This window comes from Protopterus annectens, chromosome 3.part1 (assembly GCF_019279795.1).
Source record: "Protopterus annectens isolate FY-2018-M chromosome 3.part1, PAN1.0, whole genome shotgun sequence".
NCBI classification, from domain to species: domain Eukaryota; kingdom Metazoa; phylum Chordata; order Ceratodontiformes; family Protopteridae; genus Protopterus; species Protopterus annectens.
Genome location: NC_056732.1, coordinates 1698508452 through 1698536251, shown reverse-complemented (window position 1 = coordinate 1698536251; position 27800 = coordinate 1698508452). Strand labels below are relative to the sequence as shown.

Here is a 27800-nt window from a genome sequence, read left to right as displayed (position 1 = left end):
TTAACTTCTTAGAATAGTTTTGCATCAGACACACACACACACACACACACACACACACACACACACACACACTGCTCTCAACTTCACTATAGCAATAACCCACTCCCGGGTGTGGGTAATGCTGGATTTACCCACGGTTGGTGTGGTTCGGTCACGAGGGGGAATCTCCTTTGCTTTTTTTAAAGCTGTCTCGCTATGTTAAACCCATGTAACATAGCGAGACACCTTTAAAAAAAGCAACAGAGATAGGAAGATCTCCGTTACTTTTTTTAAAGCTGTCATGCTATGTTAAACTCGTTTAACACAGCGAGACAATGTGTAAAAAGCAACGGAGATCTTGCGTTCTACGTTGCTTTAAAAAAAGAGTTATACTAATGGAAATAAAAAAAAGAGTTATACTAATGGAAAAAGTCCGGGCGACCGGACCTTTTTCCATTAGTATAACTTTGATTTACAACATGCACGCTGACCAATCAGCATGCACATTTTAGAATATTAATGGAGGGGGGGGGGGTCATTGTATAATAGACAGTAGTTAATATTTTAGGAACAAAGCTGCTTGAAAAAATGGGGGGGGGGGCACATGCAGTAAACTAGTGACCCTAAATATTGCCATGTGCACACCAAAATTTGATAGAATAAGAAAAACATATATTTTCATGTATTATCATGCCAATACAAAAATCAAAAACGTAGTGATTGTAATATTAAGAAAAAAAATGTCCCAAGCTCACTTTTCCCCGTTTTCCACAAAGGACAAACTAATGTCTAAAGGCAAACTAAATGAGGGACAACTGAGTAGTATGGACCAGTTATTAAAGGACTGTATTGGACCAAACGGGGGGTGGGGGGTAATAACATCAGACTAGAAACAGCATTACCTGTGGGGCTATTCCACGGCTGCTGATAGGAATCCTGTCACAAAGGGAATGCTGGTGCACGCTGACGTAAACCTGCCGCTGGGCAACCGAACAATATTTTCAAACGTTATCAGTAAACAGTTTCCAGCCTCACATCTCCTCGGAGTCAGCGTTTCGACAGCTTGTTAGCACCGACCGTCTTACGGGAACATGGCCACTGCTGCGACCCACCGAAACTGCCAAAAAGAGATGACAGGTGTACAATTTATATTAGATGCTACTGAAAACAAACAGCTGTCAAATGTGATAGGAAGTACTAGTGCAGGTAATGGTGCCTCGGATATGGAGTCTATGTAACCGTGAGGCTGGGATGTGTCCGTTCTGTGTTTGGAGAAGTGACAAGTTTTATTTTGTCATTTAACCTGATAATTTATGTCACTATGTAGAGAGATTTGACTTAGTCATTTAACTCGACAGTGCTCGTCTGTTGTTTGAGAATAAGACGAGACTTGTGCCCAGTGCGTTTACCTACTCTGCAAACTAACAAATAAATAATTACAACACTAACAAGCAGGACACTACTTCTCGTCAACCTCGCTCTGGATGGAAGTATAACTTTTCCAAATAAACATGCTGGAGGGACAGACAAAATAAGGACATGCTGGAGGGACAGATTCATAACCCAGAGGCTCCCTTCACTCTGGAATAAAATCCCAGTCCAGGTTAGGCAGAGTCCCTCACTGACTCTCTTCAAGAGGAATCTTGATGAGTGGATGGGAGATCGTAGGTTTACCCCGGTTATCACTTCTGTGTCACTGTTAGACAGAGGCACGGTATACTAACCTCACAAAAGGGCTTAGCAAAATTCATTTAAAATGGGTGGCATGGCAAAAGCCAAACATACTCTGGCTAGGCTTATAAATGCCCTAGGGCAGATAGCCTAGTATGAACCTAAAACCTCAACCGTGGCACCGACTGTGCTCAAGTAGCGGAATACAGTTCTAACTTTCAATGGACTCGTATTCTTTCTGGTAGTAATAATAATAATAAAAATTATATGCAGTTGATAGAAAGGACTAGTTTGTTCAAAATTCACATTTATATACTAAACATCTAGCCAGTTGTATTTTTTAAGCTTAATTCCATTTTTAATTCCTTATTTCAGTCATTTTACAAACTGCACTTATGCAGTTTATGCTCTTCTTTTTAAATTGTTTGACTTTTGTTGCTTTCTGGACAGACTGAATTAGGTCTCTTTGAATCATAGCTCTCAACCTTCCATGTCCAAAATGAGGAACACTAGCTCTCATAATGTGGAACAAATGGGCAAAATGTGAAGCACATACTAATGGCTTACTAACAACTTCAACTAGGAAGGTCATAGGATGGTTAAAATATGCTGGTTTTACTTATAAAGAAGATCTTTTAATGAATTAATATGATTCATTTCTATTTACAATGAATTTCACTTAAGAAAAAATTCCTAACACTGAATGTGCGACAGAGTCTTTCAATGTGGAACATGAACTTTTTAAGACCCCAAATGAGGTACGTTCCTCGTAATGAGGGACACTTGAGAAGTATGCTTTGAATCAATGCGCTGCCTCAGTTAAGCAAGCCGGTAAATAAAGGAGCAAATATGTAAATAAATAATTAAAGTACGTGCAGGCAAACAGTCCAGTAGGGAAGAGTATTCTTAAATGTGTGGGCAAAATTGTTGTACTATGCCCAACTCACGGAGAAGACCTGGCATGAGTATTAGTTGCGACAGACACACATGATTCATCATCGTAATCATTTGATACGTCGGACCCACTATAGTGAATGCTGAGAATGAATGGCCGAAAAAACGGACAACGTATACTAATTCCGTGATTACCCTTTCTTGGGAGGGATGTTTCCTGTTCTGCAAGGTATGGTGATCTTGGAGTTGGTACGTATAAGTCTGAGAGGTGTGTGTGTGTGTGGGGGGCAAGGTGCTTGTCCCCCCCCATCACTGAAAATTAATTTAAAGGAGAAGAGTAATGTTTGAGATTCGCCCTACTGTTGTATTTACATTTTTAAGTGTGCCGGCAAAGAAAACTGTAGAATTTTTTTAAGTGCGTTGGTACGTGAGCAGCCACGGTGGTGCATCGGTTAGTGTTGCCGCTTCACAGGAAGAGGCTTTCCGGTTCGATCTTCAGCTGGGGTGCCTTCTGTGCGGAGTTTGCATGACCTCCCTGGTGCTGGGCTGGCAACTTAACACCGTAAAGCTTCACTGCCGATCATAAGTGGACAGGTGAACCACTGTATATGGAAAAGTCGGCTCTGTCCTGGGGCCCCTCCTGTTTGGCATATACTTCTCAGAAGTACAGGCAAGCCTGGAAGGGCTGTGGCTGACTAAGTTTGCAGACGACTGCAAACTGGGTGCTATAATAGAGTCTCCGGCCGACATGGAGATCCTCCAGAAGGGCCTAAATGAGACTGATGCATGGTGTCAAAGCCATGGTCTCAAGCTAAATGCAAAAAAAAAGCATAGTGATCCCCTTTGGAAAAAACAGAGTACCCACAAAATACAACATAGGAGGTAATCCCCTGAAATCTGAAGAAGAAATAAGGGATCTAGGGACCCAAGTTGATAGTCAGCTTTCCTTTGATAACCATGTTGCCAAAATGGTTAGAAAATCCTTCTATGTGACCCATCTGATCATGAAAGGGTTCGCATCAAGATCTAAGGGTGTAATGGTGCCCCTCTACTCTTCTCTCATCAGACCCATTATTGGGTACAATGCACCAATTGGAATGTACCTGGCTAGACATCTTCAGCAGCTGGAGAGACTACAGAGGTACCTAACCAAGAGGATTACTGGCCTCAAACAGTTGCCCTATGCAGCACGATTGAAAAAGCTAAAACTGTTCTTGGTTACATACCACTTTCTCAGAGGCGATCTCTGTCTAACGTACAGAGCCATGTCCAACCCAAAACTGTTGAACATGCTCCCTCTTAGCAAAACCAAATCTACTCGAGCTACACACTCTAGCGATATAAACCTCAACACAACAATGAATAGAACATGCTGGAGGGATAGATTCCCTTCTCAGAGACTTCTCTTACTATGGAACAGGGTCCCGATCTACATAAGACAGAGCCCCTCACTATCACTCTTCAAGAGGAACCTTGATGAGTGGATGGGTAACAGAAAGTTCATACCAACAGCACTACTAGATAGGGGCCAAGGGTACTAGCTGCTAGTACAAGGGTCTAGAGAACTACTAAAGGGGCAGTGAATACCGCACAACGTGGCTGGGCTAATATATGCCTTCGGGCAGAAAGCCCAGTACCAACCTATGAACCTATAAGAAGAAGTGAGTTGGCACTTGGCATTTCGAGTGCGAACATTTTGAAAGGGAGCCAATGAGGATATGTAACTTTCATTCTGATTCGAAGGACTGTAGTAATTCCACGATTATCGTTGAAATGTGCTGCCTCTTGTTCTGTAACACCTTAAATAATCCCTGGTGAAATGTTGTCCATGTTAATGAGTAGGAGTCATACTTAGGACCATAGAAGTTACTAGAAAAGCAGCCACTGCAATCATGAGATGCCTAGTCCTTAAACACTCTTAAGAAAAACATAATAATGCTTGCTTCTTTTATCTTGGAGGAGCACAGAGTTATTCCTGAATGAATATCACCCTAACCCAGGCCCTCCCACCTCCCCCTCTACAGACAAATCCGTACTACTTACCTTTTTAAACTCCCAAAGTATAGCTAACAAAATCCCTAACCTCCATGCCTGGCTTACACATAATAAACCTGACATCCTGTCCATCTCTGAAACTTGGTTAAAACCCCATAAAAAAGATTCTGAAATAATACCACCCAACTATTCTATCATTAGAACCCCCAAAAAAGGGTGAGGAGTAGCTCTCCTATACTTATCCTCCTTATCAGTTACTCCCTATAACAAACCTATTCCCCACTTCAATAATGCTGAATTACTCCTAGCACTGCTTCAAGTTAATAAACACAAGCACATATGTATAGCCTCTCTTTACATCCCCCCTGGTGACAATATTTCTACACTCGAGGACATCCTCTCCTGGCTTTGTACCAACATTAGCAATGAAACAATAATTTTGGGAGGCATGAATATCAGTTGGTCCTCCATTCAGTCTCCCACAAACCCACTTAACATCAACCTCTATAATTTGTCACAGCTAATCAACTCCATAACCCATCCCTCAAAAAAACTCTCCAGTGGTAGTACCCTAGACTGGATTTTAGTCTTTCACCCCCATTATTTCTCTTGACAGTGGCACTCTTCCCGATCTCCTTAGTGACCACTTACCCGCATTCACACATCGACTTCCTTCACCCTTACATCTTACTCATAATTATATTACTACTCGCTACCAAAAAAACTTCAACCCCATTACCTTTTCTAACTCTCTAAAAGCAATAAACTGGAACACTCTAAAAACTCTACCTCTGGAAAATGCAGTTGCCCACTTCAACTCAACTTTCCTAAACCTCTTAGACCACCATGCTCCCATAAAGACAAAAAGAACAAAAATCAAAACTGCCCCTCGGCTAACCAAAAACACACTAGCAACCATGCACCACAGAGATAAAGCTTGGGCACATTACCAGAAAAATTGGACACCCCCCCACCCATAATGAATACAAAACACTTAGAAACAAAGTAAAAAAGCTCATCATCACTGATCGACAGAATTACTTCTCCATACTCCAAAACAACAATAAAACAAACCCTCAAAAATTCCCACCCTCCTTACTCCCAGAAAAACAGATAACCCCAGCCCAGACCCTAATGCTCCAGACACAGATTTGGCTGCACAATTTAACACTTTTTTTCATTGATTCTATTTCCAAACTAACCTCATCATTCTCTAACATCACCACACCCTCCACTTCACCCCATCCTCCTCTACCAACACTACACCCCCCACTTCTGCTTCTCCTTTCATTTCTTCTCCATCACCACCACCCTCAAATACCCCCTCTTCCCACTCCACCTTTCTCATTAAAACCTATACCCACATCTACCATAAAAAAACTCCTTCAGAAACTGAAGCCATGCTCTAATGCCCCCGATAACATTCCTTCATACTTTCTTAGCATAGCTGCCGAAGCCATTGCCTACCCTATCAGCATTCTAATCAACAGCTCTATCCAAGAAAGTATAGTACCCCAAATTTGGAAAAAAGGCTTTTATCATACCTTTGCATAAAGGTGGCAATAATTCCACTAATTTCCATCCCATCGCTATTCTATCTCCCATCTCTAAACTCCTAGAAAAGTGTATCCATCTACAACTCCTACCACATCTCTTAAACAATCACCTACCAACTCCCACACAACATGGTTTTAGACCTGGTCACAGCACTATGACAGCCCTTCTTTCCTTCCTAAAAACTGTGAATAAAGTCCGGGGCTCCGGCCACATTGTTTCTACCCTCCTACTTGACCTCTCTAAGGCATTTGAAACTATCTCTCACAATCTACTTCTAACTAAACTCTCTAAGCTTAACCTATCACCTTCTTCTCTGAACTGGTTCACCAGCTACTTATCCAATAGATATCGGGCAGTATTCCTTAACACCACAACTGGAGTTCCCCAGGGATCCATACTGGGTCCCCTCCTCATCAATATATTTATAAACGATTTCTGCGACTCCATCCCTTTCACAAATATTATCCAATACGCAGATGATTTAACTATTATCTGTTCTTCCACCTCCATCCCTACACTCCTAAAGCTTACACAAGGCATGTTCTCAGCCACCAAACAATGGATGAAAAAAAATCACCTAGCACTCGATGCCTCTAAAACCAAATTAATGGTATTTACTCCCTCTAAAGTCACCTCTTTCAATATAAACACATTCTCTATCACTAGACATAATAACACATCTCTTGAATTGGTATCAGAGGCCAAATTACTAGGGGTCCAAATTGACAGTCCGCTTAAATTCAACTCCCAACTTCAACTAAATATCAAAAAAATAAACACCAAAAACTTGGCATGCTCTACCGACAAAATTATCTCACGCCCTCCACTAAATTCACTCTCTCTGACACATTTCTTATCCCCTCCCTCCTCTATGGAGCTCCACTCCTAACTAACCTACAATCTTCCCTTAAAACACAACTTTCCTCTGCGATATTGTAGTTGAGGGCCTCACCAGTTCGCACAGAAGTGGGCGTGTCGCAAATTGAATGACAACCCGCTCTGCATATTTAATTTGCTCATGCATAAATGAGATGAAAATATGAAATGTACACAAATGGCCAATTTCTTCCTTGCCTCTCATAAAAAAATATAATGTAAGTTTCATTATTTAATGCAGTTCAGAAACTAAATGTTGTTGGAAAACCGGCGACCATACTTTAGCCTTGCCAACTTTTTAGTTGCCCAGACTGGGACATTTTTGTGGTAAAACGAGATTTTGCAGGACAAATAGTATATCTATCCCATTTCTTTACCATTAGTATTTACTGAGCTGTAGTGCCCCCTCGAGCATATAACATGCCGAATACCAGGTGACTATTCATGAAGTCAGTGTGAAGACATCACTATGAATATTCACGTATTATTCGAACAGGAATAAACAATAGCAGATGCCATTTGAATATAGTTTTTTTTTTATGTTGGCAAAACAGTAAGTTAGGTTCTTTTCGCTGGCCATGGGTATGGTTTGTCCTGCAAAATCTTGTTTCCCATTTTGGAGATGGGGAAGTTGAGAGGTACGATTCACTGTAGACCGACAGGTTAGGTAAGCAGCCTTCGTTATGTGTTTCACATTTTGAGGGCTAGTGTTACCCATTTTGGAGATGGGAGTTTGAGAGGTACGATTCACTGTAGACCGACAGTTTTTTTTTCCGGCGATATTGTAGTCAACTACAATATCGCCCTTTCCTCTTGCTATAACAAAATTGACAAGTTTGCTACCAGCCATAAGTCCTCCACCCACCACTGTACATCTCCACAAAATGAAATGGCTAGAACTATCCAATTATCTCACCTACATTCAACTTACTCTTGCACACAAGCTCATTTTCAACCCCTCCCTTTGTCTCTCCCTTTCCTCTGCCTTTAAAATGCACCTCCCTGATACACTACTAAGATCTAAGAACCAAAACCTAATAGAATTGTATAAACCAACTCGTCCCCCAGGTAAAAATCTCCTATCCTATAGTCTAGCATGTCTCTGGAACTCCCTACCACCATCCATTCGTACCACCTCAAACTGCTTTTCATTCAAACAATCTCTTCACTCACATCTAATATCCCAGTGGGAATGCTCCTGCTCCCACCCCCATAATCTCCTCCCCTCTTTACACTGGCAATTTCCATTTTACCAAAAGAGCGTAACAACGAACAAGAACACTATGAGAGACTAACTAAAAAAATAAAAACTTAATGACTCCAAATTATAATTAATTAGCTAAATCAAATAAAAATCAAATCAGCCTTCAAACAGACAACACAGAATTTCTTAAAATATATATCAAAATATATGTATAGAACCAATTGAAATAAAGTGCATTTAGTAATTAGTTGGTTTAGGTTAAATAGTAAATAGTATAATCCAAACATAAGAACCGGAATAGTGCCAATTCTCTTCTTCTAAAGTTTTTATTCAGATCATCAGTAACCATAAGTGGCCCCCTCACTAACTGACCTTTTACAAACCGATCTTTTTTCTTTTTGGGATTAATACTATCAACTAGTCTTGCACATGCGTAGGGGTCGAACCCCCATCAACAAAACAGGCCTGATATTCCATATTTAAAGTGGTCCATTAAAACCACCCACCCCCCTTTATCCGTTTCATGACACGGATCCTACAATCCCTTAAAATAATGGAGAAAAATCCCATTCAGTGTGGTCATATAAGATCTTTTTTTTTTTTATACATAATCCGATTTTTTTTGCACTGCCAAGCCATCTTTTACATTTTCCAAACACTAATAAAATCGATGGGTGGGTGGATTATTATAGACTAGATAAGGAAAAAAATCCGGTAACTGTGTTACCCAACAATGAATTTTATTTACTCTCCTAACTCATACATCCTGCTCTTGCACATACTAAGCTGTTTACAAAGAATGTATTAGAATGCACCTCAAGTGCAAGCTTCCTTAAGAAGTAATGGCTTCTCAGTATTTATATTGTAATGTTTTCTTTTCACTAGTCTGTAGCATCTGTAATGTTTTTCACTAGTCTGCACTATTTGTAATGTTTTTTTTCACTAGTCTGTAGTATTTGTAATGATTATAACCTAAAACCTTACTGTAACCTTGCTTGTTTTTGGAGCTTTTTTCCCCAGGACTCAATTGAAAACGGATTCACCTTGGCCCAATGGACTATCCTGGTAAACTAATTGCAAATAAATAAATTTGTGGTTACCCATCTATTCTTCTCAGGTGGCTTTGAAAGTGGCCATAGCAATGTCAGGATTGATATGCAGAAGAACTTTGTTCAATAGGTGGGGGATGTGTTTTGTTGTGTTGTCCATCAGCTTTTGTTTGTTGATGTAGATTAATGAATTTTGTACAAACCTTTGAAATGTCTCTGATCCATATCACTCAACTGTTTAGATTTTCACAGAATGTCCAGAGTTTGCCTCATATTTTTGGTCTTTTCCCCATAAAATTTGTGGTTTTCTGGCAAATCTTTGAGGATTGAAGTCACTAGATAATGACAGAAATTTGAATTTTGGACTTCAAAACTTTCAGAAAATGCATGCTAATATAAAATCCATTATTCTAGCAACTTTCTAATTTTATGATTCTTATTAAAATCTGTCCCTATTTTGGGGCCTTTGTCCCCCATTATTTTTTGCTTTGTCTATATTTGTTGTGCTAAGAGGTTGAAAAGTATGCCTCTGGTCCTGCTAAGGTACAGAAGGTCAGAGAGGGCTGGTTCCTTCAAAGAACAAATTAGGCATAGGTTACCAACAACAAGACAACAGGCAAAAAAATATGAGGGAGACAGGCTCATCTGTCAGAGTAACTTTTAAGACTCTCAATTTTCTTATTTAGAAATTTATGTGGCCTTTACAGCTGAGTAATGTGCTACATATCATTTGTAGGGCAGGAAGTGGTAATGGCTTGTTTGCTGAACAGTACCACATTGCACTGTTTAGCATTCAGTTTGAGATCATTTTCTGAACACTAGTGGTGTGCATAGCCCCTGCCGGAGTAATTTTGTATCAGTGGTATATAAAATTGTAGTAACTTGTTTGCAGTTGTCAGCAAGTTTAGATAGCTATGCTCCTGGGATATTGACTTGGATATCAGTAAAACAGACGTTGAAGAGGAGACATCCCAGCACAGAACTCTGTGGGACACCAGTAGTTACTGTTTTACATTCCAGTTGGGTATCTGCAACTTTCACAACTTGGGATGTTCTTCATATTGATCACTGTTGCATTATTTCCAAGTAGTTGTCTCAGGCTATTACCTTTTGTTATTCCCACCACAATGAAACTACCCCAGGTAGGGTTAAGGCATGTTATTCTATGGTTTTGACTTCATGTATAGTTTTTTTTGGAAAAGGTTGGACTCTAGACGTATTCTAGAATCAGCAACCTGGTCCTCTGTGGGAGCGGTACGGAATCCTGAAAGCCCAAAATCTTGAAGACCAAAATCCTGAAAACACACAGGATACCAACACTCACAATATTCCAGCACAAGTACATATGGAAACATATTACTCTTCAACTATATGCAGGGGGGCTGCACCCCCTACACCCCCTGCTACTTAAATATATCAGCTCCGAGATTGCACTTCACTATTCTAAGTGCAATCTTGGAGTTGATATATTTAAGTAGCAGGGGGTGTGGGGGTGCAGACCCCCACATGGGGGGTGCTAGGGACCTTGCCCCCTGCTTATAGTTGGAAAACAGTAATATAGTTTGTGTTTTATGTGTTTCTGTATGTACTTGTGCTGGAATATAGTGAGTGTTGGTATCCTGTGTGTTTTCAGTATTTTGAACTTTCAGGAATTTGATCTTAGGATTTTGGTATTTCAGGATTCTGTAGTGGTCCCCCTCTGTATATACTTTTACAAAGGGCTATTAGCTAGATTACTTTTCAGGTCTAGGTCATGCTTTGTTAGGACCACTCTTCAGGGGCTCCTGGACCCTTCCTCTTCATCGTTCTAAGGTTTGGTAATCTACCCATATAAATTAGGCTACTGCTGCACTGATTAGTAATGAAAAACGTAGTACAATTGTGTAAGTAAACTTACCACGACAGGAGATATTTCAGTGATTACTGCCGTAGTAGCCACTCCCTCCCTCCTTCTGCCTTGTTTTTTTGGTGTATCTTTTATGCCAGGGTGTGGGCCTTTGTCTTCTGTTGATCTTAACAATATCCTCAGGGCTCAGCCTCCATTTCTCAGTTGGTATTAAAGCACCTAAGTGCTTTGTGCTCAAACCTGTCTTTTCGAAAGCTCAGCTCAAGCTGACTAATGGTTTGGGCATGTGAAAAGTGCCCTGAAGCTTTGCAAGGTGTCCGACTGTTATAATCTGTGCAGGATATAACCCATATAATTTAGGATTCTGCAGCAGTGATAATTCAATAATTTGTTGTTATTGTAAGTTTACTTATACAACTAACTATACTCTCTATCAGACAGATAGCTGTTTTGGAATTCAAAGGCTAATGTAGGGGTTTATATTGTGTTTTACTAATTTGCTTATTGTACCAGCATGAGTTGATGTAATCCGAAACCTTGGCCAGTGTAAGATAGACAATATGCACTGAAAGACCATTGTCCACTGCCTCGTTGGCCTTTTCAAAGAAGCTTACCAGGTTTAGGAGGCAGGATCTACCCTTTACAAATTTAAACTAGTTTGGGTCAAGATCAGTAATGCTGACTATGTCAGCATTTATCAGGTTGGATGTGATTCTTTCCATGGCTTTACAGATAATCTGGTGAGACTAATGAGCCTGTATTTGTGAAGGTCCTTAGAAAAGCTGCTTTAACATACATAGGTACATCAGTGTAGCAGTTATATAGGCTTTGGGAACAAACCTAATGGCTAAACTAAGGTTAAAACATTTCTTGGAGGGGTTCAGATAGTTTGTATTAAGTACTAGGATGTACCTTGGTATTTTGTCAGGCCACAATGGATGTATTTTTTTTGGTTTTTGATATGATTTTAGGCCTTATTCTGTACTGATTTTTGGGAGAGATAGCATAGTGGGAATAGCGAGAGGGAATGATATTGGTGGACAGGGTAAAATTCAAACTAAATTTCACTGTCAAGTTATCCACAATGTTCCTTGGGTTGGAGTGGTGTTACTGTGGACTAATTCAGTGTATTGCTAGGCACTGTTTCTTAATTTCCTAACATAGATGAAAATTATTTATAATTTCTTTTTATGTCTGCGAGTAATTTAAGTTTGTACCCAGTTTTATGTTTCCTAATGGGGCTCTTAAGAACTTTGCTGATATGTTTCAGTGCATTTCAGAGGTACAGGGAATTGATTTTGTTTAACAGTTATACAAGATTTTTCTTCTTTTTATACACTTCATTGTTATGAGTGTTCCACCAGATGGGTTTATTCTTAAACTTCTCATTGTACTCAGAGTGGATGGGCACTGGTTTGTGTTTGTTACTACTGAGGTGTTCGTAGAAGTCAGAGGTATAAGAAACCACTTTTTCATCTGAATGCATAGGTGGGGGAATCTTGGGGATTTTGCTTTTGTTATCTAATGGTTGTACCAGGTTAGTCTCAGTGTAATCCCTAAAGACTAACACATTTAGTGTGGGTGAGGGTATCAAAAGGTGTAGGAGATAGATGACTGAGATGATTTATGCTTAAATTTTGCCAGGGATATAATGATGCAACATGGGGTACAGGCCATGGCTATGTTTGTAAGGACCCAATCAACAGTATGTGGACCCCAAATGGGGAGTTTAACAGTTTGCTTCATGGCATTTGCAGTAACAAAGTCAAAACAGTCTGAGAATATTTGATTTTTGGGGCCATAACATTAAAGTCTCCTAACATGATAGTGATAGGTTTGATAGCAATTCCTTCAAATGCAGGGAACTAGTTATCGTGGTCTACTGGCTGCACTGATTGACATCTGTAGGTTCATAGGTTCATAGGTAGGTACTAGGCTATTGGCCCGAGGGCCTACGTAAGCCTAGCCAACAAGGTTCCCTGACTTACGCCACCCAAGAAAGTTATTTTCCTGTGCCCCTGTCGAGCAGAGACACAGAAGTGATCCCCGGGGTGTATTTCCTATTTCCCATCCACTCATCAAGATTTTTCTTGAAGAGTGCTAATGAGGAACTTTGCTTGACATAAATGGGTAGCCTGTTCCAGAGTATGGGAAGTCTCTGGGACAGGAATCTATCACTGCAGCATGTCCTGTTTATTGTGGTGACAAGGTTTAGGTCCCTAGAGCATGTAGTTCGGAGGGATTGGGATTTCTTTAGGTGTAGCATGTCCAACAGCTCTGGGTTTGACATAGCTTTATATGTTAGGCAGAGATCACCTTGGAGTAGGCGATATGCTATGAAGTAAACAGGTAGATGGTAATTATATGGTATCTGCTTTTACTGAGAATGACTTCCATTTCATCTCACAGCAGGTCCTTTTTCTGTTATTGTAAGTATGAACAACTCACTTTATTTGCTATATAACTGGCATATAACTGGCATTCTTCTGGCTTAAAACTCACTCTCTGGTCAACATGACTGTTGTCAGAGGTGCAACCAGTAGTGCAGTCTCACCTTTGGTGCAAGAGGCTGTAAGTTCTTTTGCCACACCAGGTTGACCGAGTGCTGACACTGCAGTGCAGCATAATGGGGGGGGGGGGGTGCCACAATCGTAAGTATGCTGTCCTTCGGATGACATGTTAAACTGAGGCCTTATCTCCTTGAGTTAGTGATAACTCAGGTGGATGTAAAAAATCCCATGGCACCTATCAAAAAGAGTAGGGGTTCTATATTTAAAACATTATTTACAATGCTCTTTACAAACTTACATATTTACAATTTATACAGTGTACAATTTTCCATTCATTTCTGTTATTGTCATTCAATCATAAATATCTTACTTTTCATCATCATGTTAAACTTTTATCTTCATCACATTTATTTGAAACTCGCTCCTTTTTTAAACATGATTTAATTTATCCTTTCATTCCAAGTGGTCCACACAACATGAAATAATCATTTATCTATTTTACTAATGTATTCCTTATTGTTATAGCTATAATATCCATACATAATCATCCATCTACAGCCCTTTTTTACACATAGGGCTGGGATGTCACTTTAACAGTGCCAGTTATCTAGAACCAAGGTTTATATACCCAGGTGGCTAGCCATGCTAAGATAGTTCTTACACACATACATAAACACACACACACACACACACTCACCTAGAGTGTCCAGTCCATCTACTGCATGTCTTTGGACTGTGGGAGGAAACCACAGCACCCAGAAGAAACCCACATGAACACAGAGAGGAGATGCAGACTCTGCACAGAAGGCACCTGAGCTGAAAATTGAACCGGGGGACCTCTTGCTGTGAAGGACAAGCACTATCCACTGTGCTACTTAATTGTATCCATATTTATTTAATTTACCTACTTTATATTTCAGAGAACTTTTCTTCACTTAATTTTTCCCACAATTTTGCAACCCTTATACATTGTAAGAAAACATGTTTGGTAGCTTCTTTACTACAATATATGCAATTTTTTTCCCTGATTTTTTATATGGCATATTTCCATTTACAGGTAATATATTAATCACTAATCTCCATAAAAAAAAATGACATATTGTTTTCTTCTTATACCATGCTTTTCATAATTTTATAGCTGTAACCTTTTCATTCAATAGCTCAACACAAGGATTAACATAATAATTTTGTATCATGATATTTTTATACCATACTTTCCTCTCATTTTCTATTTCATCAATTTTTATTTTCGTAAAACATTTTTTTCTTGATAACTTCTCATATCTTTATTTAAACATTATTTTCCTCTTTTGAATGTTTAAACATATCCCAGTACCACTCATATTTGTACATTAGTAAATTTACTACTAACTTTTCATTTTTATCATTTATCTTTAACAAAACTTTATTCAAATTCAGAGAAGTAGCATAAACAATTGGGTTTATCCTAAACCTCTATCTTTCTTATTCATATATCTTCAGGGGATTCCATTTCAAAGCCCATATAAAATAAACAAACAAAAATACTTAAATTGTTTATTTTCCATAGATTATTGAACAGACAGCGTGTATGTTTTGCAAAAAAAAAAAAAACAGCAAAGCTCCTTTATTTCATCTGTTATCCTATTCCATTGTTCCTCACTTACATTTTTACCCCAATCATATTCCTAACACAGATATTTCTTTCATCTCTGACATGTGCCATTTTTTATATCTGCTTTTTTGTCAGATAAGTATGTAAAAGTGGTACAGGATATGTATGAGGGTAGTGTGACAGCGGTGAGGTCTGCAGTGGGAGTGACAGATGCGTTTAAGGTGGAGGTGAGATTGCATCAAGGATCAGCTCTGAGCCCTTTCTGATTTGCAATGGTGATGGACAGGTTGACAGACGAGATCAGACAGGAGTCCCCGTGGACTATTATGTTTGCAGATGACATTGTGATCTGTAGTGAGAGTAGGGAACAGGTGGAGATATGCTCTAGAGAGAAGAGGAATGAAGGTCAGCAGGGCTAAGAATATATGTATGTTAATGAGAGGGAGGACAGAGGAATGGTGAGGATGCAGAGAGTAGAGGTGGCGAAGGTGAATGAATTTAAGGACTTGGGATCAACAGTTCAGAGTAATGGTGAGTGTGGAAGAGAGGTGAAGAAGAGAGTACAGGCAGGATGGAGTGGGTGGAGAAGAGTGGCAGGAGTGATTTGTGACAGACGAGTACCAGTCAGAGTGAAAGGGAAAATCTACAAGAGGGTAGTGAGACCAGCTATGTTATATGGGTTGGAGACAGTGGCATTGACAAAAAGGCAGGAGTCAGAGCTTGACGTGGCAGAGTTGAAGATGTTAAGATTTGCACTGGGTGTGACAAGGATGGACAGGATTAGAAATAAGTATAGTAGAGGGTCAGCCTAGGTAGGAAGGTTTGGAGACAAAGCCAGAGAGGCAAGATTACGTTGGTTTGGACATGTGCTGAGGAGGGATGCAGAGTATATTGGGAAAAAAATGCTTAGGATGAAGCTGCCAGATAACAGGAAAAGAGGAAGGCCTAGGATAAGGTTTATGGATGTGGTGAGAGAGGACATGCAGGTGGTTGGAGTGACAGAGCAAGATGTAGAGGACAGGAAGAAATGGAAATAGTTGATCTGCTGTGCCGCTCCCTAATGGGAGCAGCCGAAAGAAGAAGAAGAAGACAGAGCACCATGCATTCTTAACTTATTCTTTGATAATTGTCCACAAATGTTCATGCTGTGACGTATCAGAAGCTTTATTTAAATTTCCTATCATGATCTTGGTTTCATCAATCCTATTTATAATATCAGCCACAATTTCCCTTACTATTAATAATAATTCCTGACATTCTTTTCCCTTTAAGTTTTATATACTATTTTCCATAATACATTTAATTTTACTTTCCATTCTCTTCTGAATTATTCTCATAAACATCTCATATTCTGCATTTTTCAATAGTATTGGTCTCCAATTTTCAATTTTATATTTATCTTCCTTTTTCCATACAAATTTCAGTATACCACTGCATAAACCTTTGTACATAAAAACCTTCATTTAGCCACTCATTCATAACTTTTAAGAAGTGTTTTTTTTTCTGCCAGTCTGAAAACATTTTATAAAATTGGTATCCTATTCCATCTGGTCCTGAAACTGACTGTAAAGTAACTTGTTCAAGTACCTTATCTAATTCGTATAAGGAAATTTAATTTTCCCATTATTTATTTTCTTGTTCTGCTAATTTTTTAACATGCCATTCTTTTTTTGTACTTTCCTCCTATCTTCAAACAATTTTCTTTACAAAATTTATTACCGCATTCATAATTTGTTCCTGAGATTTTCTTACCTGTTCTCTGTCAACTTTCATTTCTGTCATTACACTAGTTATTCTCTTTAACTATGCTACTCAAATAAGCTGATACCTCATCTCTTTTGTCTTGTAAGTAATATCTTTGCTTACATAATTCTTTAATTTTTCTCTTGATTCTTGTCATAAATTCTCAGTTCTATCATATGTTCTCTATTACTCCTTTCCAAATCGTTTAAAGCACCTACATGCATTTTTTATAATTTATTTCTATTTTCTTATATCTTACTGCCATTCTAAATTTTTTTTTGTATTTTTCTTTAAAAAGTAGCCACCACTCAAACCAATTTTTATAACACATTCTAGTGGAAATGTGATCTTTCCATGATTGTGTACTGACGGTCTTTCCATTTTCATCCCATAGTTTCTCATTTATTCTTTTTTCATTTTACTAATCTGATATGCTGCTTATTTTCCTGTATCTCTATCTATATGGCTGAGTGATCTGAAAAGCCTGTTATATAATTAAACCTTGTGATATCTAGTTCTCTTATAAACAAAAATACACAACTTTTTGTTCCAGATCTTTAAATTGACACATTTTATAACTTCAAAAATGTTCTTAATATCAGTCATCTCTCCTTCTTTTTCCTCTCTAATCACAATGAAAATCTCCCATTAATATGATAATCATATTCATTACTACTTGTAACATAGGCATGTTATAATTATATATACCTGATTATATCATATGAGATCTACAATAGTTAATCTTCCTATCATTGCCAATGTTACATTCAGTATTTTCACTGACTTCCTACAAAGTACAACTATGCCATTTAATCTTCCTATCATTGCCAATGTTACATTCAGTATTTTCACTGACTTCCTACAAAGTACAACTATGCCAGAACGTAGGGCTTTTGTTAGGTTCAATATTGTATCTATTCCCTCTAGTTTATTTGTCTGTAATCTCTCTTCTTGTTTTAAAAATATTATGTCTTCCAATATTATTTCATTCACATCATGCTCAATTACACCAATTTAGGATGCATTTTCTTCTACTTATATTTTAATACTTTTTATATTTACAGAAAGAACTAAAAATTGTCATTATACCTATGTTGTAGCTTAACATAAATTTTGTAAATTTGAAGTATTTATCTCATTTGTATTATCCTTTTCCTTTATTTTTCCCTTTTACATGTATCCTTTTGCACTGTCTTTTTTTGCCTCTTACCCTTTTGCCAATATAATTCTCTTTATCTTTCACTATTTTCCAATTTATACATTCCTCATCACTTATTTCAGAACCTTTTTTATATTATCTTCTGCTTCATTTTTCTCTTTATCGTTATCTTTATTTTTACCCCAATTTTGCTTCCCTACTTCCTCTTTACTCTTTATTTGGGCACTTTCCTTTCTCCTCATACTGTCCTGACTGTTTTCTTCTTCTTCATCCTTTTTCTCTAGATTACAATCCAATCCATCAATAAAAACCTAAGATGTGAAGTTGTTCAATCTCAATATTTGTTCTTACACGTGGGTTCCGAGTCGGCCGCTTTCCAAGCTCAAGATCTTTGAGTAGCTCGAGGCACAGTCCTTATCCCATGATGCTGTCTTACTAACCTCAGATCTAGTTTGCCGCTGCAATGGATCGCACGATCTTCAGAGAAGCTATTATGTTATTTTTGGGGCATATAGCCTATCGCTTGTTTATATATTTCTTAGAACTTGGAGCAGTTGCTCTTGGGCCTTTGGCTGTTTCTTTAGTTTAATGTTGTGTGCTACCTTTGCATTTTAGTTGGCAGGGCTCTGTTGAATTGTGTTTCCCTATCCCTTTACTTATAGATAGTGTATATTTTAATATAGATAGTTACATTCCTATAGATAGATAGATAGATATTGTTCTTCTGTGGATTGTATTTAGTACGGTATACTTGTTCTTACTGTAGTGCCTTGTTGAAGGTTGAGCAACGAGCTGGGACCTCGGCGTTTCGTAAAAATCTACTGCAAATCATTAACAGACCAAAGTTCTGCTGTGGCGACCCCTTACTGGGAAAAGCCGAAAGACAAACAACAACTTGTTCTTACTGTACCTTTAGTGTTTCTCTTTATCAGGGATCTGATAATAGGGGTTCTTGCGATTATGTCTGATCAGAAACAGAAATCAGGTTTTAAGAGGTGTAGCTGTGGGCAAAAAATGTCCATTATGGATAACCATGTTTCTTGTGTGTATTGCTTGGAGCCAGTACATTTACAAGAGGATTGCTCTGTCTGCCACGCCTTCAACGGCAGGGTTCTATTAGAGAGGTGAAGGAAGTTGGTTGATAGAGGGCTGTTGAAGCCAGACTTTCAGGAAGCATTGGACAAGACTGACCAGACCTCTAAGTCTTCGAAGGGGTCAAAGTCTTCAAAGGTATCCTCGGAACCCAGGTCCTCGGTTCTGAGTACCTCTGTGAAGATGAGGTCACCGTCTCCTCAGTCTTCGGAGCTGTGCACTGAACTGATATCTCAGAGCCAAATCCCAGTGCTGGAGCCGGAGTCAGAAGTTTTAAAGTCTCCGATCCTTAGGTCGGTGGCTTCTTTGGCTCCTTTGACCCGTTCTTCGAGGACCTTTTCAGACATTGATGTGGACCGTGTGGTGCAGAGGCTCTTAGAGAACCTGGCATTGGCCAAATTACTCGGCTTTGTCCCAACTGACTTCGAAGCCTGCGACCATCCCATTGGCTGTTACTACTCCTCATCCGAGGCTAGCCGAACCTTCGGAGCTGGAAGGAGAAGATCTGATGGTTATGGAACCCACGGAGCCGAGGCCTGTCCCAGTGCCTTCAGCCCCGTCGACCTTGATTTCTTTGGTTCCATTCGAAGAATCTCGGTGCCGACACTCCCTCATCAGTTCTGGGGGGAGAGTCGAACCAATGCTTCAGTTCCGACTCCTCCTCTTGGGGCTTCGGTGCAGATGACTTTGGCTCCGTCCTCTGGTTCGGAGCCCATGGCCTCGGCACCGGAGAGGTTGCCATCTTTCTCGGAACCGACGGATTCCTTGGGTTGAGACACATGTGCCTTCGATGCCATGAGGAGGGTTATGTCTGCTAAGACCCTCACATCCTCGGATCTTTCCTCTTCCTCCCCTAAAGGGCCGCATTCTGCCTCTACATCACAGGTTCCTATCAAGTGTCAAGACCCAGAGCCCCAGGTAACCCCATCGGGTGACCACTGCTGTACTGAGACTTTGCCAGCCGCCCCCACTGATGAGGTCCCCAGAAAGAGATTTTACAAGTGGAGGCATTTGGATTCCCCTCAGGAGTCCTTGACATCAGACACCGACTTAGAGGAATCAGAAGGGTCCCCACAGTCCCCCTCGGAGGATGTCTCCTTTGCAGACATTCTGGAAATACTAAAGCAGAGGAGTGATTGGAAGTCCATTACACCTACTGAGGATGGATTGGTGCTCCTAAAGGCCTTTGTGTCCCAACCTTCCACCTCTGGGGTTTTTCCACTCTTTGACGAACTAATGGATTTGGTCGCTCGAAGGATGTGGGAGTTTCCTGATTCCATGGAACCGGTCCCTCAGAGGCTTGATTTATCACCTCCTCCCAAGACAGGACTTTTCTCACAAAGGGAGTTCCCGTTGATACCATGGTGATGGCGGAGCCCACCAAGAAAGAGATGTCAGAAACCTCTTCTTCTGTCCATCCTCCTAATAGAGACTCCAGGATGATGGACAGATATGGGAAATGCATCTTTAGTTCTGCAACATTTGCCATGAGATCGCTTAACTATTTAACCCATTTCACCCGTCTTCAACGAGATCTCCTCAAAGAGCTTGGAAATGCTGTAAAGGGCAACACAGATGATGCTGTCTCTGAGAAGGTGACGGCACAGCTTAACACCCTTAATTCTATTGTGAACTCGTCCATGCGGCTCATTTCTTATGCAGCTAATGGGTCAAAATGAGCAGCAGGTTCAGTGATAGTTCTGCGGAGACACTCCTGGATGTGCTTATGCTCCTTTGTGGAAGCCTTCAAGTCTTCCTTTATCAACACCCCATTTGATAGCTCTTCCCTGTTTGGGCCCAAAGTCAGGTAGACTCTCACTAGGTCTGAGCAGGAGGGAAAGACTCTATCTGCCGTAGGAGTCCATTTTTCCACTCCTACTAGACCATACCCCAAAGGGCAGAGAGGTGGAAAAATGTGATTCTGGAAATCCCAAGGAGCTTTCCAAAACACAAATAGTGAACCCCCCTCCAGGGGCAGAGGAGGTGGTAATAATGGAAGACGCTGCCTGAGCGGAAGAGGGGGTCTGCAGAACCAGGGTGACAGGGAACAGTTCCTTGGAAAGCCCTATCAAGTGCTCCTGAAAGGATGCCCGACTGTCCAGCTCTGGAGGCAGTCGGGGTTCGCTTGGCTTTGTACCCAGATGCCTGGCTAGGAATTACAACAGATTCTTGGGTACAAAGCATAGTTACCAGAGGTTACATCATTCCCTTTTCAGAATCCCCTCCTATTCGAACAAGAATCCCAGATGTTCCACCCAGTCTGTGGCATCAAGCAGCCATAGAAATCCACAAGCTGCTAGAAAAAAGAGTCATCCAGCCAGTCCCAGCGGACCAGACGGGATCCGGAACTTACTCCAAGTTCTTTTTAGTTCCAAAGAAAACTGGGGACTGGAGTCCTATTTTAGACCTGAGCAGACTCAACACTTTTGTCAAGAAGGAAAAGTTCCGGATGGTCACGCTTCAGTCGATACTACCATTTCTAGGAATGGGCGATTGGATGTGCTGTATAGATCTCAAGGATGCGTATTACCACATCAAAATGGCCAGACCATCCAGAGATCATTTGCATTTCCGGCTGGGGGCCAGTCACTACCAATTCCGAGCACTGTCCTTTGGTCTCACCACAGCCCCCAGAGTGTTCACCAAATGCATGGCAGTGGTTACGGCTCACCTGAGGCATCTAGGATTCCGGGTGTTTCTGTATCTGGATGACTGGCGCCTAACTACCACCACCAGGCATCAACTGATTCTCTCCAGAGATTACACAATCAATCTGTGCTCTCAGTTAGGCATAACCATAAATTTCAAAAAATCTGCTTTATTACCGTCGCAGCATATTTCCTTTATAGGAGCAGATCTAGACACCACCACTGCCTTGGTCAGGTTGTCTCAAGCAAGCATAATCTCTCTACAAAATCAGGTGTCCCACTTGCTAATGGAAAGAAGAGTACCAGCCTCCCAGGTTCTGAAGCTATTCGGTACCATGGCAGCTACGCTCATAGCAGTTCCTTTGGGATAGATGCATATGAGAATACTCCAATGGTTACTTTTCACCCAGTGGTCTTCTCTACAGCTTCCAATGTCGTTCCAGATTCTACTGACAAATGCTTGCAAAAAGGATCTTCTTTGGTGGTTGAACAGCCACCAGGTAATTGTAGGTCGTCCATTTGTACTTCCCCTTTCCTCAGCCATGGTGACCACGGATGCTTCCCTGATAGGGTGGGGGGAGGCTGTTTCAGGGAAGAACTTCCAAGGTACTTGGTCAGAGTTGGAATCCCATTTGCACATTAATGTCCTAGAGTTGAGAGCAGTGTTTTTAGTGTTGCAGCACTTTCACGACTCTCTACCTCGGGAGACGATTGCAGTCCAGACGGACATATCGGTGGTCTGGTATATCAACAAACAGGGGGGAACCAAGTCTTACCCCTTATGCTGAGAGGCCCTAAGAATTTGGCAGTGAGCTGTATCCACCGGGCACTTTCTGATAGCAATGCACATCCCGGGGACATGCAACGTGATAGCGGACAAACTGAGCAGAACCATTCTGTTGCCCCACGAGTGGTCTCTCAAAGAACAAGTGGCAGAAATGATATTCCGCAGATGGGGCCAGCCTTGCTGCGACCTTTTTGCATCCCCGATGAATGCCAAATGGAGAAGCTATTTTGCCGTGTATTCTCCACCGGAGGATGGCCCAAGGGATTCGCTTGTAGACGATTGGCCCTCGGGTCTCCTTTATGCCTTTCTACCAACCCTCTGATCCCAAGATTTTTACAGAAAGCCAAAAGCTTGGGAAAGACTGTTATTCTGATAGCCTCGGCAGATATGGTTCCCCTTCCTTCAGCAATATCAAATGGAAGAACCTTGGGTTCTGGACCCAGTGCCAGACCTCCTTCTGACTCACTCGTTGGGAGTTCTTCACCCCTCTCTTCCCTCTCTCAAACTGACAGCTTGGCTGCTCCACTTCCCAACCTAGCCAGGTCATACAGTTTGTCTTCCTCGGTGCAACATATTCTAGTTTCTTCTCATAAAGTCTCCATCAGGAAACTGTACAACAGTAAATGGAAGCGGTTTGTTTATTGGGCTTCTCAACATAATATTGATCTCTGTGTCGCTCCTATTCATAGTATTCTGTAGTTCTTGACTACGCTTTTTCAGGAAGGTGCGGCAGCTGCCGCTATAAGGGTTCAGTTGGCTGCAATATTCAACTTTCATTTAGGATGCGAAGGCTTTAATATTATGTCTCACAGATTATGTAAAGCCTTTCTGAAAGGGACTCATCACCTCAGTCCACCTATCAGACATCCAGTTACTCCCTGGAATCTAAATTTAGTACTGTCTCAACTTATGCTTCCCCCTTTTGAGCCTGCATCATCTTATCTTCTGAAGTTTCTTTCTTGGAAGACAATTTTCTTGGTGGCTATTACCTCAGCGCGTAGAGTTTCTGAACTACAAGCTCTTTCTATCAGACTTCCGTATCTGGTCTTTCACCCTGACAGAGTGTCTTCCAGGACAAATCCTACCTTTCTTCCTAGGGTCTGCTCCGAGGCTAATTTGAACCAGTCTATTGAGCTTCCCACTTTTTTCAGACACCATTCTAATAAATTGGAATACATGTTACATAAGCTTGATGTTCACAGACAATTGAGGTTTTATTTGGACAGAACAAAGGAATTTAGGATATCGGATCAGCTCTTTGTTTCCCATGCGGACAATAAGAAGGGGTTTCCTATATCTAAAGTTACATTGTCTAAATGGTTATTTGATTGTATAAAATTTATATATTCTTCAGCCAGCCAATCCTTAGAATGTGACGTGAAAGCTCATTCTACCAGGGCTGTCTCTATGTCTCTGGCTCATGCAGCCCATTTGCCTTTGGACACCATTTGTGCAGCTGCTACTTTGTCCAAACCTCATATATTTATCACTCATTACAAAGTGGACAGAGCCTTCAGGGACAGGGCTTCCTTTGGTTCCACTGTTCATAGGTTCATAGGTAGGTACTGGGCTATTGGCCGTAGGACGTGTATAAGCCTAGCCAAATGGTACCCTGGCTTTTGCCACCCAAGAAAATTATTTTCCTGTGCCCCTGTCAAGCAGAGCCAGAGAAGTAATCCCCAGGGTGAATTTCCTATCTCTCATCCAATCATCAAGATTTTTCTTGAAGAATGCTAATGAGGAGCTTTGTTTGATATAGACAGGTAGTTTGTTCCAGAGTATGGGAAGTCTCTGAGATAGGAATCTATCCCTCCAGCATGTTCTGTTTATTGTGGTGACAAGGTTTAGGTCTCTAGAGCATGTAGCTCGGAGGGATTGAGATTTTTTTACGTGGAGCATGTCCAACAGCTCTGGGTTTGACATAGCTTTGTATGTTAAGCAGAGATCGCCTCTGAGTAGGCGATATGTGACAGATTAAAGCTGGAGTTTTTTGAGATGGTCTGCATAGGGCATTTGTTTGAGGCCGGTAATCCTCTTTGTGAGGTATTTCTGTGGCCTTTCCAGTTGTTGTAGATGTCTTGTGAGGTACATACCAAAAGGGGCATTGTACTCTGTTTGTGTCTTTTGGCTTTTCCCGGTTAGGGGTCGCCACAGCTGAACTCCAGTCCGCTAATGATTGACAGTAGATTTTTTATGTGCCGAGTTTGCCAGCCCTGATGCACAACCTTCAACGAAAGTACGCCCATTCACGCATGTCTCCACACAGAAGATGCTCTAGCTGAGAATCGAACGGCACAACGTCTTGCTGTGAGACGACAATGCTACCGCAGCACCACCACCACAGGTTTTCATAATGGGTCTAATGAGTGATGAGTAGAGAGGAACAATGACCTCTTTTTTTCCTGGATGAGAAGCCTTTTGTGATGAGGTGTGCCACGTAGAAGGATTTCCTGACTACTGTGGCGATGTGATTATCAAAGGAGAGACTACTGTCCACCTGTGTCCCTAGGACTCTTATCACACTTTTGGTGTTAAGTAGACTACCGCTTATGTGGTAGTTCATGGGTACAGAGTTTTTACCAAAAGGGATGACAATGCACTTTTTGGCATTGAGCTTGAGGCCATGGCTTTGACACCAGGCATCTGTCTCAGTGAGGCCCTTTTGTAGGATGTCCACATCATTAGGATATTTGATAATGGCTCCTAGTTTGCAGTCATCTGCAAACTTTGTTAGCCAAAGACCTTCTGTGTTAGCCTGAACTTCAGAGAAGTAGATACTAAACAGGAGAGGACCTAGGACTGAACACTGTGGTACTCCACTTGTCACTGGTCTGAAGTTGGATTTAGAGTCTGCTACTTTCACAGTGTGGGTTCGGTTAGTGAGCCATTTGGCAACCCATCTTGTGACATAGAGATTTATACCTAGTTTAGTGAGTTTGTCTATAATTCCAGAGTGGGGGATTGTGTCGAAAGCCTTGGTGAGATCTAGATAGGCTGTGTGTACCACCTTACCCTCATCTACAGCTTTGGGGACCACTTCAAAGAAGTCTATCAGGTTTAAGAGATATGATCTACCTTTTACAAACCCGAACTGGGTGGGGTCCAGAGTATGGAGATTACCAATGTCATTGTTTATAAGTTCCATGATGATACATTCCATAGCCTTGCAGACCAGGCTCGTCAGGCTAATGGGGTGGTAGTTCCCGGGGTCCGTGGTGGCTCCCCCTTTGTGGAGTGGGATAACTGCTGCTGTGCACCATTCAGTGGGCACAAAGCCTGAGGTGAGACTATGATTGAACATGGTACTTAGGTAGGGTGCCAGTTTGTTCTGTAGTTCATGTAGAACACAGCCTGGGATGTTGTCAGGTCCCATGGATGCTGTGTTCTTGGCTTTGGAGAGTGTATTTTTTACCTGTGCATCCGTGATTACAGGTACTTTGCATTGTTCCGGTATAGAGGTGGGCCCTTTAGGGGATGAGAGAGGGGTAAAGTTAGCACTGAACCTATCTGCTAGGATGTTGGCAATATCAGTTGGTTCTGTATATTTAGTGTCATTGTGCTGTAGCTCAGAGCAGTTGCCATTGAGATTCTTGACATAGCTATAGAATGCTTTGTAGTTTTCTTTAGAATCAGTGGCGATTTTGTTTTCATAACTAGCTTTGGAGGATTTTATGAGGGATCTCAGCTTCTTACTGAGGCTGATCATGGAGTTCCTCCAATCATGGGATTTTACTCTTTTTTGCAACAGTTTCTTTCTTCTGTTGTAGAGTTTGTTTATAGCAGGGGTTCACCAGACTGGCTTCCTTTTTTTGGAGGATAGCATCTTCGTCCTGTTAGGGATTGCACGATCCATGCACTCGTGTAAGTGCTTATAAAGTGCAATTGTATAGGATTCAGCAGTCGTATCTCTTATTGTCCATCAGCATGGGTGTCGTGAAGTTTGCCACTTCTGTCTTAAGAAGCATGAAGTTTGCTTTGGAGAATTTTTTTATGGTGGTTTCCCTAATGGGGGGTGGGGCTGAGATGTGGATATCTATGGTGATTTGCTTGTGGTCGGATCTGACTAATGAGGAATTGACTTCTGGTGTGGTGTTTCCCATGTTGGTAATGACCAGGTCTAGGATATTGCTGCCCCTGGCGGGGGTGTGGATAAGTTGATCCAAGGCATTGGAATTTATGAATTCCAGAAACGTTGAGCACAAGAGTTGGTACATGAGTAGTTGTCCCAGTTAATGGTGAGGTAGTTGAAATCGCCCATTATTAGGATGTTAGGTTGTACCCTAATGTTTTCCAGTGTATCAAGAAATGAGGAGTGGGAATCCTGGGGCATGGTGGGAGATCTGTAGCAAGCTACAATTTGCATTGCAGTCTTGCCCAGAGTTAGTTGCACTTGGATAATCTCAGATGCATTATGCTGAGCAACTAGCCTGGAGGTGTGGATATCCTTAATGAATATGGACACACCTCCGCCTTTAGTGCTTCAGTCCAAGTTAGGTGGCCAAAAGGTGTGGTATGAATTATAGCCTGGTAATGCAGGGGTGCTCTTTGGAGCCTTGAACCAGGTCTCTGTTACTGTACAGATGTCGATGTTCTCCATTTTAAAGAGTGCCTCGAGTGAGTGCATTTTGAGGTTTAGACTTCTAGCATTGAGTAGCATTACCCTCAGATTTTGCTTGTTTGTACCTGTTATGGTGATGAATTTGTCATTTGAATCTTGCCTAAAAAAGGCACTATAGGGGTGGCAAGAGCCTTAGTCAGTATCCGGAATCCCAAGGGCGACAGGTGCAGGCCATCTCTGGCAAAGCATCATGGTTTGTCGATCATGTCATCCCAGGCAAAGAGATACTGGATCCCCTTAGAATGTACTCCTGTGAGCCACCCAGAATTAGGGTGCTTGGGATGCTACACACATATAAGAACAAACGGCGAGATTGAACAACTTGACATAAAGAAGTTATGTTCTTACTATAACGTTCCATGTGAGTTCATCTCGCCTTTGTTCTTACACTCCCTCCCACCTTCCCCCTCCAGGTTCTTAAAGAACGGGTATGACTGGTGGTCTGGTTGGTCTGACTAGTGTCCTTCAATCCAGCCAGAGTATCTCTTAGCTAATTGTAAATATGTGTATACATATGTATATATTTTGCATATTGGTATGTTTAGTTGTATTCTTTCTTGCTGGTTTCAACAAACTAG

The 27800-nt window shown here is 41.1% G+C and overlaps 1 protein-coding gene across 1 annotated transcript in view; it reads left to right on the top strand.

The window, feature by feature from the left end:
• The first annotated feature begins 916 nt into the window (after positions 1–916).
• The window catches only part of LOC122798626, a 310399-nt gene continuing 283515 nt past the window's right edge, over positions 917–27800 (top strand). The window contains exon 1 of the mRNA XM_044067712.1: positions 917–1116. Within this exon, the coding sequence (XP_043923647.1) occupies positions 1071–1116 (46 nt within the window). The 5' untranslated portion in view covers positions 917–1070. The remainder of the gene's footprint in view (positions 1117–27800) is intronic.